Source organism: Felis catus, chromosome B2, assembly GCF_018350175.1.
Source record: "Felis catus isolate Fca126 chromosome B2, F.catus_Fca126_mat1.0, whole genome shotgun sequence".
NCBI classification, from domain to species: Eukaryota; Metazoa; Chordata; class Mammalia; order Carnivora; family Felidae; genus Felis; species Felis catus.
Genome location: NC_058372.1, coordinates 54,300,681 through 54,321,302, shown reverse-complemented (window position 1 = coordinate 54,321,302; position 20,622 = coordinate 54,300,681). Strand labels below are relative to the sequence as shown.

General features: G+C 35.9%; 1 protein-coding gene across 3 annotated transcripts in view; it reads right to left on the bottom strand.

Moving 5' to 3' along the window:
* Positions 1-13: 13 nt before the first annotated feature.
* The window catches only part of ZNF451 (zinc finger protein 451), an 88,236-nt gene continuing 67,627 nt past the window's right edge, over positions 14-20,622 (bottom strand). For all 3 annotated transcript variants that reach the window (XM_023254076.2, XM_045057683.1, XM_045057684.1), the window contains 3 exons: positions 12,906-12,974; positions 4,625-4,654; positions 14-2,182 (listed from right to left, as the gene is read on the bottom strand). In XM_023254076.2, coding sequence (XP_023109844.2) covers positions 2,136-2,182; positions 4,625-4,654; positions 12,906-12,974 — 146 coding nt within the window. In that variant the 3' untranslated portion in view covers positions 14-2,135. The remainder of the gene's footprint in view (positions 2,183-4,624; positions 4,655-12,905; positions 12,975-20,622) is intronic.

Sequence of the window (20,622 nt, the reverse complement as noted above, 5' to 3'; positions counted from 1 at the left end):
ATCACACCATTAGTTCTCAGAAACAGGATCTTTCCCTTCTTTATTTTTCCTTCTTTAGTTACCACCATTGGATACACTTGTTTATGATAATGTATAACACTCTATCCAACCCTCTCTTCACCAGTTATGCAAATCATAAAGGAGTGTGGGCTTTGCTTTGCTCACTGGTATATCCCAGTGCTTAGAACAGTCAGTGGCACATGGTAAGTACTCAACAAATACTGTGTGAGGGAATGCATGAAAGAAAAATAAATTAATGATGTAATGAAGATAAGCGTCTTTGTCAATGTCAGAAACATATTTACTTTTGTTTTTTTAATCACTTTTGATAATAATACATATAATTTTCTGTAATACCATCTAATTACCTCTCCTCTTTGTGTCTAAATTAAGTTCAAATTATGAAGTAATTAAAAAATGATTTTTTAATTGCTTAACAAGTAGAAATATAATCAGTGACAATTATTAAATAAAACATTGAACGACCCAATTATCTTTTTTTAATGGTCATGATTAAATATCCCTTTACTGTCATATAAAAAATTTCATTTATTCTTTACCATACACACCACAAAAACTTCTTAACAGAACATCTGTGTGTGGCACCTCTGGCAGAGAGGTGTTGATTTCTCTTTCCCACATCTGCTTCAGCACTCTTCTTTCTGGATCATCCTTTGTGCTCCTCACTATTGAGCAAGCTCCTGGAAAGCTCTTTAAGGTCCAGCTCATGACTACCTCCTAAAGCCTTGCTTGATGACTTTAACATACAAATGAAAAGTACAATGTGGTCATTTTGGAAAAATGGTAAATTCTCAACCTACATGTCTACTTAAAACAAATAAAAGCAGGTAGGACAGAACTGACATCTTAAGAAATAAAAACACAAATTGTTTCCAATGTGGATTGGAAAGACTATAGTAAACAAAAATAAGCAGTAATTGTATTTTACACTAAAATATCTAGTTGCAAAGAAGAAAATTTTAGCGATGATTTTTTTTTTGTCTTAAAGAAAAAATTTATATTTATAGAAAATGTTAAGTTTTGTATGGAATTACTACTCAAAATTTTTAGGAAAGACATTTCTGGTCATGAAGCATATACACAAAGATACTGAGATAAGCCCTTCTTAGTCTTCTAATTATGTAATGTTTTTTATTATTCACAATGGAGCCTGAACATTTAAAAATTAAATGGGTAATATGAAATGTTGGAGACTGACAATTTAATGATTAATTAAAATGAAGACACTTACAATGAAATAAAAATTTTAAAGGGTTAATTAAGGAAGATTACTCCTGAGTAGACCTTTAACATTATTTTTTGAAGATTATGTTTACACAAATATATATAGAAAAAGACTAATATTATTAAAAATACATTTAATTCTATGCAAACATTTTGACATCATTCCCTTTAAATAGTAGATAATACAAGTCACATGATAGTCTAAGCAGGTAAAAGGAATGGAAAGGTTTCTTTTTAATAATTTCAAAGAAATTAGGGTTTGTCTTTTTTTTTAAATTCTACAATGTGCTGCCCCAGTTAAAGTAGGAATATACATCTGAGTGAAACCCACAAAGAACACTGCTGGTAAAAATTTTAACCTGTTTCCATGATCAGTTTTCATTACTCTCTTCTAATAATCATAAACAAAGATCTCAACGGTATTCTATACTAGTGCCACATAAGAAATGGAATTTACAGAAAAACTGATCTATGACAGCTTTATTTATATTCATTTTCAGTCTAAAAAAATAAACTAGAATCATTGTACAGTACAAATAAAATTGAAGCACTAATGCTATTTGGGAAACATATAAACAATAGTCGAGGGCTTCTCTATTTTTTAATTCTTTTAACCTAAATATATAAATTCAAAGTTGACTGGAAAACTGTGATAACTATATTAGAATACATGATTTATATTTGCATTAACATGTATTCTACTCCTCTGTACATTTTTGCAAAATAGCACAAAAATACAAAGCAAGTATCAGATGCAAAAGCAAAAAAAGCGTGTTTCCAAATACATTTGTACTAACAGATATCTGGTCTCCTTTAGAAAACAAACTCAAGAATTCATTATTCTGAGTCTCTTCAAGGCCACTTGATGTTGTGTGGTAATATCTTTATAATTACATTTCCTCAAGACTTCTTCTAATAGCTTCTTCTAATTCCACATCTGCATTAAAAGACAGAATTTTAATATTTAGGGCAGAAAATAAATACATGCTTTATATAACTCTCATCAACTACACTTGGGATGATTTGACAGTTTCTTCATAAAATTTGAGTATTTCAAAACAATAAGAATCTGGATATAGTCTCAGGCTGAATTGTAATAAATATGAGCTTAATAAGGAACTTGCAAGTTATTTCCATTTAGGGACATGGAAAGTCAACAACCTTCTAGAATCACTTGAGGCAATGCATATAAGAGTTGATATAGGCAAAACCACGAAATGCCAAAATCTCAAAGAGATTAAAAATTTAGTTTGCAGTGCCTGGGTGGTTCAGTAGGTTAAGTGTCCAACTTTGGCTCAGGTCATGATCTCACACTTTGTGGGTCCGAGCCTCACAATGGGCTCTGTGCTGACAGCTCGGAGCCTGGAGCCTGCTTTTGGATTCTCTCTCTCTCTCTGCCTCTTGCCTGCTTGTGCTCTCTCTCTCTCTCAAACATAAACAAACATTAAGGAAAAAAAAAAAAAAGCTACAGGCTAGTGTATAATGTGTGTTAAGTTAAAGCTAGATTCTAGGTCAGGGAGTTGCCCTAAGATGAATTCAAAGGGATGAGGAAATACAAAGAAAACCCAAGTTGCTTCCTAGCAAAGAAAAACAAGGTGACAACACTTATAAAAATTATGAAAACTTATTATAAAGTTATAGTAATTAAGAGTGTGGGCCAGTTTCTAGAAGATAATTCAAGGGGACAGCATCAAGACCTTAGTGTAGGGAAATATTTATTAAACAGAATTTAAAAAAATATTATGGAAAACTACGGTAATTTGGAATGTATTAAAATTACTTTTATTCATTAAAAGACACCATTAAATGAGGAGCATGGGTGGCTAAATCAATTAAATGTCGACTCTTGATTTTGGCTCAGGTCATGATCTCATGGTTTGTGGGTTTGAGCCCCACGTCTGGCTCTGTGCTGACGGTATGGAGCCTGCTTGGGGTTCTCTCTCTCCCTCCCTCCCTCTCTCTCTCAAAATACATAAACATTAAAAAAAAAAAAGACACAATTAAATGAGTAAAAAGGCAAGACATACAGTGGGAGAAAATATTTACAATACATGGAACTTGTACCCAGAAAGTATTAAAAAATTTTCAACCCTGAACAATCAATAAAATAATCCACAAGAAAACTGTTAAGAAATTTGAAAAAGCACAAAAGATTATGTCAAAATGGTCAATAACCTTACTCATCAAAAAAATGTAAATTAAAACTACCAAGAAATAACAGTATATATCCATCACTAGCTAAAATTAAAGAGATCAAATAATTTAAATGATTAGTGAAAATGTACATCAATGGGAACTCACATATGCAACAGAGGACAAAAGAAAGTGGCACAACCACTTTGGAAAAACAATCTGGCATTACCTTCTGAAGTTGAACACAAGCAATCCCACTCCTAGGTATATATTCCCAGAAATGCATACATATGTGTATTAAAAGACATGTATGGGGGCGCCTGGGTGGCTCAGTCGGTTAAGCGTCCGACTTCGGCTCAGGTCACGATCTCGCGGTCCTTGAGTTCGAGCCCCGCGTCGGGCTCTGTGCTGACTGCTCAGAGCCTGGAGCCTGTTTCAGATTCTGTGTCTCCCTCTCTCTCTGACCCTCCCCTGTTCATGCTCTGTGTCTCTCTGTCTCAAAAATAAATTAACGTTAAAAAAAATAATTAAAAAAAATAAAAGACATGTATGAGAACATTCACAGTAGTATTACTTGCAACAGACAAAAAGTACAAAGCAAATGTCTATAAATAGGTGAATTGAGATATATATGTAAAATAGAATATTATTCAGATATTAGGAATGAACAAACAAAAGCTACATGCTAACACCTGGATTAATCTATAAAACAACTCGACTAGAAGACACCCAGACAAAGGAACACCTGGGTGGCTCAGTCGGTTTAGCTTCCAACTTCAGCTCAGGTCATGATTTCATGGTTCATGAGTTTGAGCCCCACATTGTGCTTGTTGCTGTCAGCACAGAACGAGCTTTGGCTCCTCTGTCCCCCTCTCTCTCCCTCTTCCCCGCTTGTGCACTCTCTCAAAAATAAACATTAAAAAAAAAAAAAAAGGCACCCAGACACAAAAGAATATATAGACTCTGCTTGTGCTGTCCAATATGATGGCCACTGACTCTATGTGGCTATTTATATTTAAATCAATTAAAATTAAATGAGATTTAAGATTCGGTTCCTCAGTTAAGCTACATTTCAAGTGCTTAATAGCCACACATGAATATTAGCAACCATATGGGTGCTGATATCAAGTATTTTCATCACAGAAAATTATATTGGACAATGATCATCTGTATGATCCCCTTTAAATAAAGTTCAAAATCGAGCACTACTAAACTAGTATTTCAAGACATGATAGTGGCCACTAACCTTTTTTGGGAAGGAGTGCAGGAGAAGTAACTGGAAGAGAGAAATGAGGGGGACACTTCTAAGGTACTGGTTGTTGTTGAATTACGTTCCCCCCAAACATGTGTCCAAATCCCTAGTACCCAGGAATGTGACCTAATTTGAAAATAGGGTCTTTGCAGATATAATCAATTTAAGATTAGGTCACTAGGGTGAGCCCTAATCCAACATGACTGGTGTCCTTATAAGAAAAAAATACCATGTGAAGACAGACACGCAGGTAGAAGATGGCCACATGATGACAGAGGCAGAGACTGGAGTGATGCATTCATAAACCAAGGAGTGCCTATGATTGCCTATAACAACTAAAAGCTAGGAGAGGGACAATGGCCCTACAGACAACTTGACTTTAGTTTTCTAACCCCTAAAGCTGTGAGACAATAAATCTGTTGTTTTAAGTCATCTAGTTTGTAGTATGTAGTTATGGCAGCCCCAGGAAATTAACATGCTGGTGCTATTCCATTTTTTTTAACCTGAGGGATGTAAGATCTTTTGTACAATTTTTGTGTTCGTTATACTATACACATTTACACCCAGAGAACCAAACACTGGAGAATACCAGCATCTAAGTTGGGAGGAGAGGATCAGAATTGAAGGGTTTTAGAGTCCTTTTCTTGTTGCAGAGGCAGACAGCATGTAGGTATACTTTAGTTTTTAAATTACATGTAAAAATGTGGCAAAATGCCAATATAAGCACAAAAAAATAGAAATAAGGTATATAACTTACAAACCAATTAAAAGAAAACAGAAAACTAAAAATATACAAAAACAATTAAATGGTTCCACTTCTAATAATAGTGGAGTAGCTTATGTTGGATTAGCCCTCTCGTAGATAACAATTATGAACTATTTTAAGGCACTGGAGAACAAAAAAATCAGGTAGAAACAGGACAGAAGCTGATCACTCAAAGAAGCAAACTGCACAGGGTTCAATTTTCAGCTTTATGGTTTTATTGCCTCAGGGTATTCCCTCAGTCCTTGTAGAACAAGAATAAAACTTAACCCAGGAAGTGAAACTGTGTGGCTTAAGGCATCATAGACAGAGTTTGAATCATAGAAGCTAGAAAGTGGAGCTGGGGAAACGAAGTTTTGAAAAAAGAAGGGTATTCCAGAAGAAATAAGAAACCAACAGAAGGAGGATCCTCAAAATCTACAAATTCTTAGTTGACTTCTAAACTTTGCATACAAAGGAGACGATCTAAGATTCTGAGTGAAAAACAACAGTTTGGAAGTAAAAGAAGTAAGCAACTTTACCTACTGCCTGCTGTGGAAGAGGCAGAGGTTGGAGATTAGGTCTAGCAGGTAAGTGCCTTCAAAAGAAAAAAAAAAACAAAACCAAAATCCAAAGAACCTGCAATGTACATCCACAATATCCATATACATCAAAAATCACCTGATTTGCAAGGGGAAAAAGAAAGGTAACCCAACAGTCAAGAAAAATAGCCAATTGAAACGAATCCCCAAGATAACTGAGCTGTTGGAATTAGGAGAAAAGGATTTTAGAAAATTTGTATTTTCAAGGACTTAAGGATGAATGCATAGAAAATCTCAACAGAGAAATGAGATCTATGTAAAATCAAAACAACTAGGAACACCTGGGTGGCTCAGCTGGTTGAGCGTCTGACTCCTGATTTTGGTTCAGGTCATGATCCCAGGATCATGGGATGGAGCCCCACATCAGGCTCTGCGTTGAGCATGGAGCCTGCTTGGGATTCTCTCTCCCAATCTCTCTCTCTCTCTCTCTCTCTCTCTCTCTCTCTGCCCTCCCGTCCCCACCTCTCAAAAAAAATTAACACTTAAAAAAAAAAGTTCATTCCTTGAAAAAGATCAAATAAATCGATAAATTTCAAGTTAGACTGATCAGGAAAGACAGGAAACAAAAATTACCAATATCAGTAACAAATGAGGAAATATCACCACAGATCCTACAGAAATAAAAAGTACATTTGGTATATTTGACAATTTAGGTAAAATGGACAAATTTCTTGAAAAACACGATTCTCTAAAAACTGACACAAAATTAAACAAAATCTGAACACCTATATATATTAAAGAAAATAAATCTATTATCAAAAAACTTCCCAGGAAGAAAACTCCAGGCCTAGATAGTTTTACCAGTGAATTCTCTAAAACATTTAAAGAAGAAATAAAATCAGTCTTGGAGTGAATTCAACAAAATGGTGGAGTAAGCAGCTGCAAACACCCATCCTTCCACAGAAACTGAAACACACACAGAAACCATCAGAAACAACTTTGTCCAAAGTCTGAAAAACATTCAAAGGTTCACAGCAACTAAGCAAACATTAAATCAAGAAAAAGACAACATAAAAACAGTAGGAAAGGGGCACCTGGCTGGCTCAGTTGGTTAAGTGACTCTTGATTTTGGCCCAGATCATGATCTCACGGTCCTGGGATCGAGCCCCAAGTCAGACTCTGAGTTGACAGCATGGAACCTGCTTGGGATTCTGTCTCCCCCACTTTCTCTCTGCCTCTCGTGCCCATGCACATATGCTTTCTCTCAAAATAAGTAATAAATAAACTTAAAAAAGAACCAGGAGGAAAGCCTAGTGGTATTTTTACTTGCCCTTTCTTCACCACCTCCTTGACTTGGCAGCAGTCTTGAAAACAACAGAGAATGTTCCTGGTATGGGACTCTGGTCCCTAGTTCCAGATGGAGTACAGTAGAAATTACAAATTACTGTGTTTGTTTGTTTTAGTCTGTCTGGGGGCTCTGGGGGCTACAAAAAGGATGGATACAAGGCATATGTCTCTGTTTTGCCTTGCTCAGAACCCATTTAGGAACAAAAAGCAGTGGGCATTGCTCAAAACATTTTAAGGTGAATAATAATAATAATAATAAAAAAACACAACAAAACATAGCCTGGAGCAAAAGATTATAGTTGAGACATACAAAAGACTTCCTAATAAACACCTAGAAGGAAAACCCCCAGAAACTTTCTTCGGGAAATTAGGGCATTCAAAAGCACCTGCACATGCCCTAGGACAGGATGCACGCTAAGAAAATACCTGAAAAGACCCTAAGCTTTCACCACTGGCTGATTTGTAGGCCCAGTGCAAGCCTGGCTAAATGCTGAAGAGCTTCAGCACAGAGCCAAACTGCAAACACTAAGAAAGGTTGTTTTGTTTTGTTTTGAGCTTCTGGTAATCAAGGCAGTTTCTGGTAAAACACTAGCTGAACACAAGCTAAAAGAACAGAGATTCAGGAGTGCCTGGTTGGCTCAGTTGGAAGAGCATGTGAGTTCGAGCCCCATGTTGGGTGTGGATACTATTAAAAAAAAAAAATTAAAAAAATAGAGACTTAGATACTTTGAGGACCAGACATGTATTTTTTGCAAAAATACAGCTGATCTTGGAACAACACAAGTTTGAACTGTGTGGGTCCACTTTTATATGGATTTTGATAAATAACAAATACAGTACAGTACTATAAATGTATTTTCTCTTCCTTATGGTTTTCTTCATTTTTTTCCTGTAGATTATTTAAGAAAATAGTATATAACACATATAACATACAAAATATGTGTTAATCGACAGTTTATGTTATTGGTGAGGCTTCCAGTCAACAGCGGGCTATTAGCAGTTAAGTTTTTGGGAATATAAATTTCTGATTGTGTGTTCGGTGGTGTCAGTGCCCCAACCCATTGGGTATAAGGGTCAACTGTAGTTTGGAAAAGCAACCAACCAAACAGACAATTACAACCTTTAATAATAACAGCAAACTGTGGGGAAGAGATATAATCTGATTTCCAGAGGTACTGTAGTATTTGCATACCCAGTTTTCAACAACAACAAAAACAAAGAATACAAAGAAACAGAAACGTATGACCCATTTGAAGGGAAAAAAAAAATGAATTAAACTGTCCCTGAGAAAGCCTAGATACTGGACTTCCTGGACAAGGACTTTATATCAATTGTCTTAAATAAGTTCTAAGAGCTAAAGTATATTATGGACAAAGAACTAAAGGAAACCAGGAAAGCAATGTATGAACAAAATGAAGTTATCAATGAAGAGATGGAAAGTATGAGAAGCCAGCATATAGAACTTCTGGAGCTGAAAAGTACAACTGAAATGAAAAGTTCATTATAAAAGTTTAACAAATTTAAGCAAACAGAAAAAAAAAGAATCAGCAAACTTGAGGATAGGGCAATTTATCCAGTTTGAATATCAGAAAGAAAAATGGAGAAAAGCAAGCAGAGGCTAAGAGACCAGTGGAGTACCATCAAATGCAGTAAGGCAGGCATTATGGGAGCCCCAGAAGGAGAAAGGGGCAGAAAGAATATTTGAAGAAATAATGGCAAACAAATAGCCCAAATTTGATGAAAGATATGAACCTATGCATCCAAGAAGCTCAACAAACTCCAGGAAGAAACTGAAAGAGATCCACATTGAGACACATTATAATCAAACTGTCAAAAGCCAAAAACAACAAAAGCAGCAAGAGAGAAGCAATTCATCATGTATAAGAAATTCTCAATAATAAAATTAATAGCTTAATTTTCATCAAACCATGGAGGCCAGAAGGCAGTGAGATAACATATTTAAAGTGCTGGAAAAAAGACCTATAAACCAAGAATTCTATATCCAGCAAAACTAATCTTCAAGAATGGAGGAGAAATGAAGACTTTCCCATATAAACAGAAGGTAAGGGAGTTTGTTACTAGCAGACCTGCCTTACAAGAAATGCTAAAGGGAATCCATTTGGTTGAAATGAAAGAATATTAAACAATAACGGAAAGCTATATGAAGAAATAAAGAGAATTTGTGGGAAGTAGGTCTTTGCCTTAATTTCATTCTCTTTGAAAAAGAGGTAATTACTGCAGAATAGGCAAGAACTCAGTAATAGGAGTTAGGATACTTATATATGAATCATGCCCCATCATTTTGAGACTGAGAATCTGGAGGCAAATTACTTAATGTTTAGAAGACTACATTTTTATGTAAAATGAAGAGAATATTCTGACTCTCACAGAGCTGTTGAGATTAGTGTTTTCTTAAACATTAACTGAATTAAAAAACAAACATATTATTCTCTCTTATTCTGTATTTGTTCATTCAACTAGCCACGTTTTACTACTTATAATATTAATTATATGATGACTGCTATTAATTGAGAGCTGAGTTTTTAACCAAGGCAGTCTGAATCCAAAGTCTGCACTCTATACCACCATACTATGTGGTCCCTACTTCCCCTGTCTGGTATACAAAATAGATTACAGAAGATATTTATGATTGGCATGGGTAGTCAGAGTCTGATACTGGTCTATAGAGAACAGCAGCAAAGAATGAGACAAATCATCATGGGGGTACATAGTGTGGGTAAGGAAACTACCATTCCTCAAGGCAAAAAGTCACAAGATTTATCCTGCCTTTTGCCACTATTTGTCAGGCAGTTACAATGTTGTGCCGGAAAGAAAAAGAATGAAAAGAGGCTTGAGAAGTTATTTAACCTTTTTTTTAAGTTTTGCTAATAAGTCTGCACTAAAATACCACTTTGCTTCCATGGTGCAGGGTCAATAAATCACCCACTCTTCTCTCACCCAAATGGCCTTTATCTTTTTTTTTTAATTAAAAAAATTTTTTTGAGACATGGGGAGGGGAAGAGAGAGAGGGGGACAGAGGACCCAAAGCGGGCTCTGTGCTGACAATAGCGAGCCCAATGAGGGGCTGGAACTCACGAACCTCGAGATCATGACCTGAGCCGAAGTCAGATGCTCAATCGAGTCACCCAGGCACCCCCAAATGGCCTTAATCTTAATTTCCCTTACTTAGCTTTAGAGAGATGGGTCCTGCTAGCTCTAACATATTCTGAGTTTGTTATAAGTATATTCTTCAACAGGCAATCATTTTAGTGCCAAACACCAGGAGCTAGGTGCTATTGAAAAAAAGACAAAACAACAACAAAACACATGATCCTACTTCTCAAGGGGATAATACACAAGCAGATAAATATGTTTGGTATGGTACAGAGGAAGGCTAGAGGAGGCAGCAGTTAGCTCTCTCTAAAAAGGGTAACTCTAAAAGTAATGACCAAACAACAATGCCTACAAAATGTCAAGTCTCTACGGTTCAACCTAAGAGATGATATTTGAGCTAGTTCTTGTTGGGTGAAAGGGGAAAAAGAAGAGTATCAGAGGAAACTGCAGAGGAGACCAAATTCCTTAACTTAACATGGAACACTGTGGGCTGTCAAACTTATTTATATAAAGCATCAGAAAAAAAAAAAAAAAAAACCCACGCACATAACACTTTGATTTTTCTTAGAATTAGAGCATTACATTCTTACCTCATATGACAAGTAGTTTAAAGTATCTTTTCCTGAATTCTTTAATAGCAATCTTTTTGCCAAACTGAAGAATCACAAAAATGTAAAAACTCTCCAAATCATAAAACAGCCAGAGATAACAAAATGTTAGAAACTCTGGTACACATTGCATTATACATATCTCAGATTTCCTGGGTCAGCTAGGAACCATAAAAACTGTGAAAGCTCCTCAAGGGTGGTTATTTAAAAGTTATAATTTTGTGTGGCATTTTCCATGGGATTAAGTCATGAGTGGAAAATAAAGGCTGACAAGTCTGAACTACTTAGATGCTCAGTGGTGTTTATCTTTTAGTGGTCTTGATAAACAACTCAGGTGGCAGGTTTTTTGTTTTTATTTTTTGTTTTTGTTTTTAACTCACAAAAGTTCTTTCATTTGTTTAACTCATTATTATGTGGCTGCTAAGCAGTGAGCTAGACCTTGAAAAACCATGTTGGGAAAACAAGATGGTCAAAAAAACTTGCTTCCATTTAGGTTGCAGATTTACTGTCAACTTTATTTAACCACTGAATTTTGGTTATAAGACTAGAGTTTTGATGAATCAAGTCCACTGCCAGACTCAAATTCCTAAACTCCTAATAGCACAGAGTATGCTCTTTAAAAAAAAAAATTTTTTTTTAATGCTTATTTATTTGAGAGAGAGAGAGAGAGAGAGAGAGAGAGCGTGCGCGAGCGAGCGAGCGCATGAGTGGGGGAGGGGCAGAGAGAGAGGGAAACACAGAATCTGAAACAGGTTCCAGGCTCTGAGCTGTCAGCACAGAGCCCCACGTGGGGCTTGAACTCACAGACCGAGAGATCATGACCTGAGCCAAAGTTGGAGGCTCAACCAACTGAGCCACCCAGGAGCCCCCAGGGTATGCTCTTAAACAATTGCATTATGTGAGAGATCAAGCAAATACACAGAAAATAAATCAGCTGGGCTATTCTATGCTTGTTTAGCCACATTTTCCTCCCTACATTCTAGTCTCCACATTCCCATTCTCAAATCTCCAACAACAAATACTTTATTGGAATATATTAAGACTTCTGTTGTCCTTTAAGGTTAAAGATGTCATTGAAATAGTTAAACTTCAGTGAAGCTTAAACCTTTTTCTAAAATCACTGTTTTGTTTTTCCCTATGGTTATTAAAAAGCACAGTCTGTTATGGAAAAACCAAAATAAAAGCATATGACACAACTAAATAGTGGTACAGCCAGGAAACTATTCGATGTGAATAAAAAAGTTCTCTTTAACCTATGGAAGAAAACAGCTTTTCCTTTAAGAAGAGGGAAAGACTTAATTTATAGAAACAGCCCATTAATAATCAGATAGAAGTGCTTGTTTTCATAGTTCCACATTTAACTTGTAATATTCTTGTTTTTTGACAGAGAGAGAGAGAAGGAGAGAGAGAACATGTATGCACAAGGGGGAAAAGTGCAGAAAGAGAGGGAAAGTGAGAATTCCAGCAGGCTCCGCACTAGTGGAGGATTTGCAGGATTTGCGGGGCTTGATCCCATGAATCATGAGACCATGACCCTAGATGAAATCAAGAGTTGGATGCTTAATTGACTGAGCCACCCAGGTGCCCCTAACTTATAATATTCTTAATTCAATACTACTTGAAATAAAGAAAAATTAGGAAACCAAAATCTCCTAGCCTAGGGTTAGAAAACTTTTTGTGCAAAGGGTCAGAAAATAATTATTTTAGGCTTTTGTCCTTGATTCAACTTCCATAAGAAAATGCAAACTCTCAAAAAAAAAAAGAAAATGCAAACTCTCCTTTAAACAAGGAAACAATATTTCTGAAACTCAGGGGTAGGAGGTTAATAGGAGGGAGTAGGAGTGGATGAAGTGGTAAGAAGGGGAGCAATTAAAAAATACAGATACAGTGAAGTAGGAAAAGGATTAACTCCATTAGGTTACCTTCTGTGGATGTGAATTCTTCTTCTATTGAAGTATTTTTTATACCCAGGTTATCATCACTATCACATTCTGTAAGGCAGAATAAATACAAATATATTTCTGAAACAGTTATTGTGCCATCATTTATGTAGTCTCAAACAATATTATTTTCAATCACTTCTACCATAGCAAAGCTTACTAATTACAATTCATTAGTATTATACCACTTTCCCTATAGGTTTCTTTTTAAAAAATGCTTACCAAATACTACTTAAATAAATCAAGGGGGAAAAAAGGCTAATGAAATTAATTCAATTTCAGCTCTATATTCAAATTATTTGAAAAATTTATTTTAGCACAACTGTTAATGAATATAAAATTCTATTATTAAAAAAACCTAGAAATTAAGAAAAGCTAGTATGCTTGTTTAAATCTAGCAAATAAACTCCCAAGTTACATGAAATCATCTTAAAATTTCTAAAATGATGAGATAAAGTTCTTCTATATTTTGACTATCATGCATCATTGCCATAGAGACCACAGGCTTAAATTAGCAATACTTCATGGCACAAACTCACTTACCTGATGTCTTATATACTTTCATAATGAAAAACCTAAGTCTATATAAAAATGATATGACTGATCAGGTATTGCGAAAGTCACTTAAAATTTGAACCAGTGAGCAAAGACTTGATTTATCACTTTAACTACATTTAAATCAATATATACATCATAGTGACTGAATCAGAAATTAAATACCTGAATATAAGTCATATGGACATATTTGCTTTTGTGGGAAATAGGTAAAAACTTAAATATACATGTAAAAATTTAAGATTTTTAGTATTTATAAATAAAAATCACTATATTTCACTTATATTTCTTTGTTGCAGAAATTTGTTGTAAGCCATCTTTTGCCATTCCAGCAAAAATACTAATGCTGTTTTTATAATCTGTTATGTACACTTACAAACTCAAATATTACAAGCTATGTTTTAGGGAAATAAAACTTTACATTTACAATCTGAAGAACAACAAATTAAGCCTTAAGACATTAGGAACAATGAGAAAGTACCCAAGGTTTCTGTTATTTCAATTCAAAAGCAATGCCAGTCAAAAGCAGAATGTTTTAACTGGACTAAACAATTCATCATTGCATACAAGGCTTAGGCAAAAGTGTAGGTTTGAATCACAAGGATTAGCCTGACACTAGGTTGCAAAAATTAAAAAAGGTTTTCTTTGCCTCAGTCAGCCCCACCTGTAGAACAGAGAAAATTATGAATATTCTTTTCTGTTTTCATTGACTTACAAAGAATTAATTGTATCATATAGATTTTTAGGATGGTGTCCTAACCAACAACCTGTGGATAGTCTCAGTAACAGGCTGAAGAAACAACTGGCAGACTTTTAGAATTAAGTTCAACAATTATTTTATATAATGACTACTGGATACAGCATGATGCTACTTCTGTCAGCCACATTTTCATGACATGGGTGAACTTTTATGTTTCATACTTAAGATGGCTTTAAAAATTTGTGTAATTGGGGGGGCGCCTGGGTGGCCCAGTCAACCGTCCAACTCTTGATTCCTGAGTTTGAGCCCTGCATGGGACTTTGTGCTGACAGTGTGGAGCCTGCTTGGGTTTCTGTCTGCTTCTCTCCCTGTCCCTCCCCGACTTGGTCTCTGTATCTTTCTCAAAATAAATAAAAACTTAAAAATTTTTGTGTAATTGGTATGATTCCATAGATACCAATGATACTTAATGCTTCCTTCCATCCATTCATTCCAAAATGATGACATACACCAAACAGATATGACAAAGTCCTAGGCCCTATGGTACTCAGATTCAACAAAAATTATCTTGAAGCATAGTAAAATCTGCTTTCAGACTGAATTAATTCATAATATCAAGTTCAACCTTGAAAAAATATTCTAGGGAAGTTAATACTTTACATAAAACTCAAAGAAGATGTTTAATTACTAAAGAACTATAAACAACTGAACATACAAAACTATGTTTTTAAAAAGAAAATTTTACATAAATCAATATTCTTCAACTAAACTACAAGATACAGCTAAGTTCTGTTATATAATTAGATCTCTAAGAGCCCATAGAATTCTTTTTTTTTTTTAATTATTTAAAGTTTAGTTATTTAGAGAGAGAAAGAGCAAGTGGCAGGGGAGGGGGGGGCAGAGAGAGAGGGAGAAAGAGAATCCCAAATGGGGAGATCATGACCCAAGCCGAAATCAAGTTGGAGGCTTCACCCACTGAGCCACCGAGGCACCTCCAGAACTTTTTATATAAGCAATTGCCACCAATGGAGAAAGAAAAAAGAAAGAAAGAAAGGAAGAAAGAAAGAAAAAGAAAGAAAGAGAGAGAAAGAGAGAGAGAGAGAGAGAGAGAGAGAGAGAGAGAGAGAAAGAAAGAAAGAAAGAAAGAAAGAAAGAAAGAAAGAAAGAAAGAAAGAAAGAAAGAAAGAAAGAAAGAAAGAAAGAAAGAAAGAAAGAAAAAAAGAAAGAAAAGGTAATGTAGAAATTCAGCCATTATAAAGTATGGCTAAGATAGGGGTTTGTTTGTTTTTATGAAAGATATTAGGGAACTCACAGTGCTGATCACTTTCCTTGGCTGTGTTTGATATATAATCAGCAATACCAAAACTCACAATCAAATCTTTTAATTTTCTGTCCATCCCCATACATCTTCCTAAATGTTATTTTTGTTAAACTCTCATATTTGGTATCTTCATATAAACTCTGCAATTGTGTTGTCAACACTACAGCAAAACGTCTTTATCTTTTTCAAGGAGATGGTTAGAGTCAATAATTTGCACTGGATTCTCTACATCATAAAATCAGATATTTGTATCAGTAAAAGGCTCAGCCTTACCAGGAGATACTGATAAAGAGAAAAATACTTGCTGTGTGGCCACAGGTAGCTTATTTTAACCTTTCTGGACCTCCACGAAATGGGATGATCTTAACACATCCTACCTCACAGTGTTGAAAAGGTAATTAAGTAACGTGGAAGTTGTTCTTTAAACATGTTTAAACATATTCAACCACTACAAATATAAAAAGCAGCCAGGAGAGTGGCTGGCACATTGTAGGCCCTCAATAAAGATTAGTTCCTTTTCTCTCCTTAAAAACATTTAAGTGACAAGTTATATTTGCATCTTCGGATATGAGTCGAGTTAGAATGAACATATATTTGTGAATAAAATGTAAAAAAAAAAAAAAAAAAAAAAGGTCTAGAGGAAGAGAAAGTATACCTGGCTCCTCTGATTAGGATTACTAGAAAGGATCCATGTTTCTTGGCAAGTTTTTTTTCATTTTATTTTTTAAGTATGCTTCACACCCAGCATGGAATCAATGCAGGGCTTGAGCTCACAACCCTGAGATCAAGACCTGAGTAGAGATCAAGAGTTGGACACTTAGGGGCACCTGGGGTGCTCACTCTTGATTTCAGTCAGTGGACTGACTCTTGATTTCAGCTTATGTCATGATCTCATGGTTCCTGAGATTAAGCCCAGCATTGGGCTCTGTGCCGAGAGCATGGAGCCTGCTTGGGATTCTCTCTTCCCCTCTCTCTGCCTCTCCACTGATGACTTCTCTCTCAAAATAAATAAACATTAAAAACTAAAAGTGCCAGATGCTTAAATAATTGAGCCACCCAGGCATCCCCTGTAAAGTTTTAAATGAGTGAGAACAACTGGGGCGCCTGGGTGGCTCAGTTGGTTGAGCGTCCAACTTTGGCTCAGGTCATGATCTCGTGGTTGTGGGTTCAAGTCCCATGTCTGAGCTGTCAGCTCAGAGCCTGGAGCCTGCTTCAGATTCTGTGTCTCCCCCATCCTCTCTGCTCCTCCCTTGCTTGTGCTCTCTCAAAAATAAATTAATAAACATTTAAAAAAAGTGAGTACAATATAAAATAGAACTAATGAAGGATAAGAGGGCCAAAGGTATCAAATTAATAGATGTTTTAAAATAGCTCTACAGAGATTTATATATTTATCATAGCTGTAATCAAAATGTAGGTGATTGAATCCTGAGGCTTAGAAGGGGAGAGAATTTAATTTACAGGGCAAAAGCCATGCCACGTTCAAATCTCAAATTTAGTCTAAAGGGTTATGTTGCCAGAAAGAGTAAATGACTTACTCTAAGTGAGAGATTTTTTTAATATATGAAATTTATTGTCAAATTGGTTTCCATACAACACCCAGTGCTCATCCCAAAAGATGCCCTCTTCAATGCCCATCACCTACCCTTCCCTCCCTCCCACCCCCCCATCAACCCTCAGTTTGTTCTCAGTTTTTGAGTCTCTTATGCTTTGGCTCTGAGAGATTTTAAAAAGTACCAGTAGTAAAGCTACTTAGCTGTTCCCTCCCTACCAAGCAAAAAAAGTAATATCTTATGGTGAACTGACTTGACATTTATATAGGGAACCAGCCACTCAGACTGTATTTATTTCTATTGTGAAAAATACTTCCTGAAAAAAACCTTCCATTAACTGAAAAACTGGCAAAAACTAAAGATACAACATTGTCACAGATTCTCATGACACTATTCAATAGATTCTTCCTTGTTTATATAGGAAGCTCCAGTTCAGTAATATCACTTTCTGGTCCTAACAATAGAAAATTTCTGAAAAATTATAAAGAAATAACAGGTTCAAACTTCTATCATTTGTTTATGCTATGATGGAGATTTACAAAACCTGAAAAATCAGCAAACTGTCTATAAAATAATGACTAATGAGAACTTCTCACTGTATGTTACTTGCAGTATGAATTTTTGTCATATTCTAAAGAGTTTTGTGGGTTAATCAGTAACTAGGAGCCTTGAGACCACAAAGCCCTGAAATTGTATTTGATATTGCATATACAAGTTTTTTTGTTTTTAATTTTAGAGTGAAAGGGGTGGGGTATCTGGGTGGCTCAGTCAGTTAAGCATCCGACTTTGGCTTGGATCATGATCTCATGGTTTGTGAGTTCGAGCCCCACATCAGGCCTTCTGCTGACAGTGTGGAGCCTGCCTGGGATTCTCTCTCTCCCTCTTTCTCTGCCTCTCCCCAACTTGCATGTGTGTGTGCTCTCTCTCAAACAAACTTTAAAGAGAGAGAGAGAGAGAGAGAGAAAGAGAGAGAGAGCGCGCGCGCGCGCATACAAGCAGAGGAGGGACAGAGGGAGAGGGAGAGAGAATCTTAAGCAGCTTCCACTGTCAGTGATGAATCTCTTGTAGGGCTCAATCTCAGGACCCTGAGATCATGACCTGGGCCAAAATTAAGAGTCAGATGCTCAACGAACTGAGCTACCCAGGTGCTCCTATACCTGTTCATTTTTGAGGAAAGAAACATAGCTTTTTGTCAGATTTTCAGAAAGGTCCAATGATTTCCACCCCAAACGGTCTTATTTTCAAATCTAAAGATAGGAACACTGTGCTAATAAGCTAGGAGGGAGGAGTTACCCTGGCATTCTTGTGGTAACCAAAAGTACCTTAAAGGCCTAAGAAGAATGACAGTATTTGTGGACACTGAGAAATTTTTTAAATCCCAATACATATCAAATATCATTTTTAAACAATCGCTATTATTCTACTATTTTTCAAAGCCATTTATTAGGAAAGGTGATGGAATAAAGTTATCCAAGGACTGTTCTTTTTATTATAAAGTTCACTACTAGTCAATTTGATGTCTTTAAGCCTTCCATAAAGAAAAAAATTTGTCTTCAACTGAATCTGAACATACTGTGATTCAGTATACCTTATTTTTTTGAATTTTAGAGCTAGCTACGTAAGTATCTTTAAATCTAGGTCTAAATGAAAACTCATGATTGAAGGATTCTACACATCTTTGGCCACTTAATTTTAGTAATTTTCATTACTTTTAAAATGTAGTGGCTGTAGCACATGAAAAGATGCTTGGGCACCTGCGTGGCTCAGTCGGAAGTGTCTGACTCTTGACTTCCACTTGGGTCATGATCTCATGGCTCATGAGTTCGACCCCCATGTCAGGCTTTGCGCTGATAGTGCGGAGCCTGCTTGGGACTCCGTCTCCCTCTCTCTCTGCCCCTCCTCTGTGTGTTCGCTCCCTCTCTCTCAAAATAAATAAACTTTAAAAATTTAAAAAAATTAAAAAGATGCTCAACATCACTAATTGTTAGGGAAATAGAAATCAAAACCACAATGAGATCCCACTTCATACCAATTAGGATGACTACTATAAAAAACAAACAAAACCTAGAAAACAACAAGTGTTAGCAGGGATACAGAACACTTGGAACCCTTGTACACTGTTGGTAGGGATGTAAAATGATATAGTCACTATGGCAAACAGTATGAAGTTTCTCAAAAAATTAAAAATAGAATTAGCATATGATCCAGCTATTACACTTCTGGGTATATATTCAAAAGAAATAAAAAGCAAGGTCTTGAAGAGATATTTGTGCATCTATGTTCATAGCAGTTATTCACAAGAGCTAAAACATGGATACAATGTAAGCATCCACTGATGGACAAACAGATAAGCAAAAAACAGTCTGTGGGTTCAGCTTTTGGCTTTGTCCAGCAAGGCTGAGGATGGCAGAAAGGATTGCTCAAGATTCCATGCAAGTCAAGAGAGGTGAGAGGGAGGCTTAGGGAAGTCTCTCCGAGCTGCTCTCAAGCTCCCATGTTTATTGAGCAGACATTTAGGATAACATTGTGCAATACTCAGTGGGCTACATGCCACTAAGAATGTACAGAAAACGTGCAGAAAAACAAGTTAAGACAGGGTAAAAAATTCCATGTGATAACATGGTCTAAGGAATTTGTGAGCATAGGCAGGACCTAACCCCTAGGTATATATTAACAAAGCTTGGCTGCTGTTTTCAGCAAGGCCAGAAAGCAGTTTTCTGCTTTGCAATGTGTTCCCTTATAATCTCTTAACCCAGGACATACCTATTTGATTTCCCACAAAAGTCTATACATACAATGGAATATCATTCAGCCTTAAAAAGGAAGGAGATTCTAACATTTGCTATAACCTGGATAAAGCCTGAGGACATTATGCTAAGTGAAACAGGGCAGCCACAAAAAGACAAATGCTGTATGATTTCACCTATATGAAGTAGTCAAAATACTGAAGAATGGTATTTGCCAGGGGTTGGGGAAAGGGGAGTACGAAGTTACTGTTTAATGGGTATAAAGTTTCAGTTCGCAAGATGAAAAAAGCTCTGAAAATGGATGATGGTGATGGCTGCACAAAATGTAAATGTAGTTAACACCAGTGAACTATATACATACACTTCAGAATGGTTAAGACGGTGAATCTTCCATATATTTTGCCACAATAAAAAATATTAGAAAAAACAGAAATAAAAAGTAGTGGCTAGGAATCATATTTTTTTCTTATGGTAGTAATAATAAAAATAGCTGCTATTAAATACCCACAGCACTTTATATGCTGTGCTAGACATTTTATACGTATCATTAATTCTTACAACTTTATAGATATGAAAAGTGAGGCTCAGAAAAAGTTCAGTAACTTGCCTGAAATCACATAGCACGGAGGCAGCAAAGTTAGCATTCAAACCAAAGCCCATGCCCTTCTTTTATGCACTGTAGTACAATCTCTGCATTTCATAAAAATTCAGAATAAAGTACACAGGTGCCCTCAAAGAGCAGTAAATTCCTAAGAGCACTGATTATGAACTGATTAAAAAAAAACAAAAAAACCACACACACCTAGAGCATAAGGGGCACTGA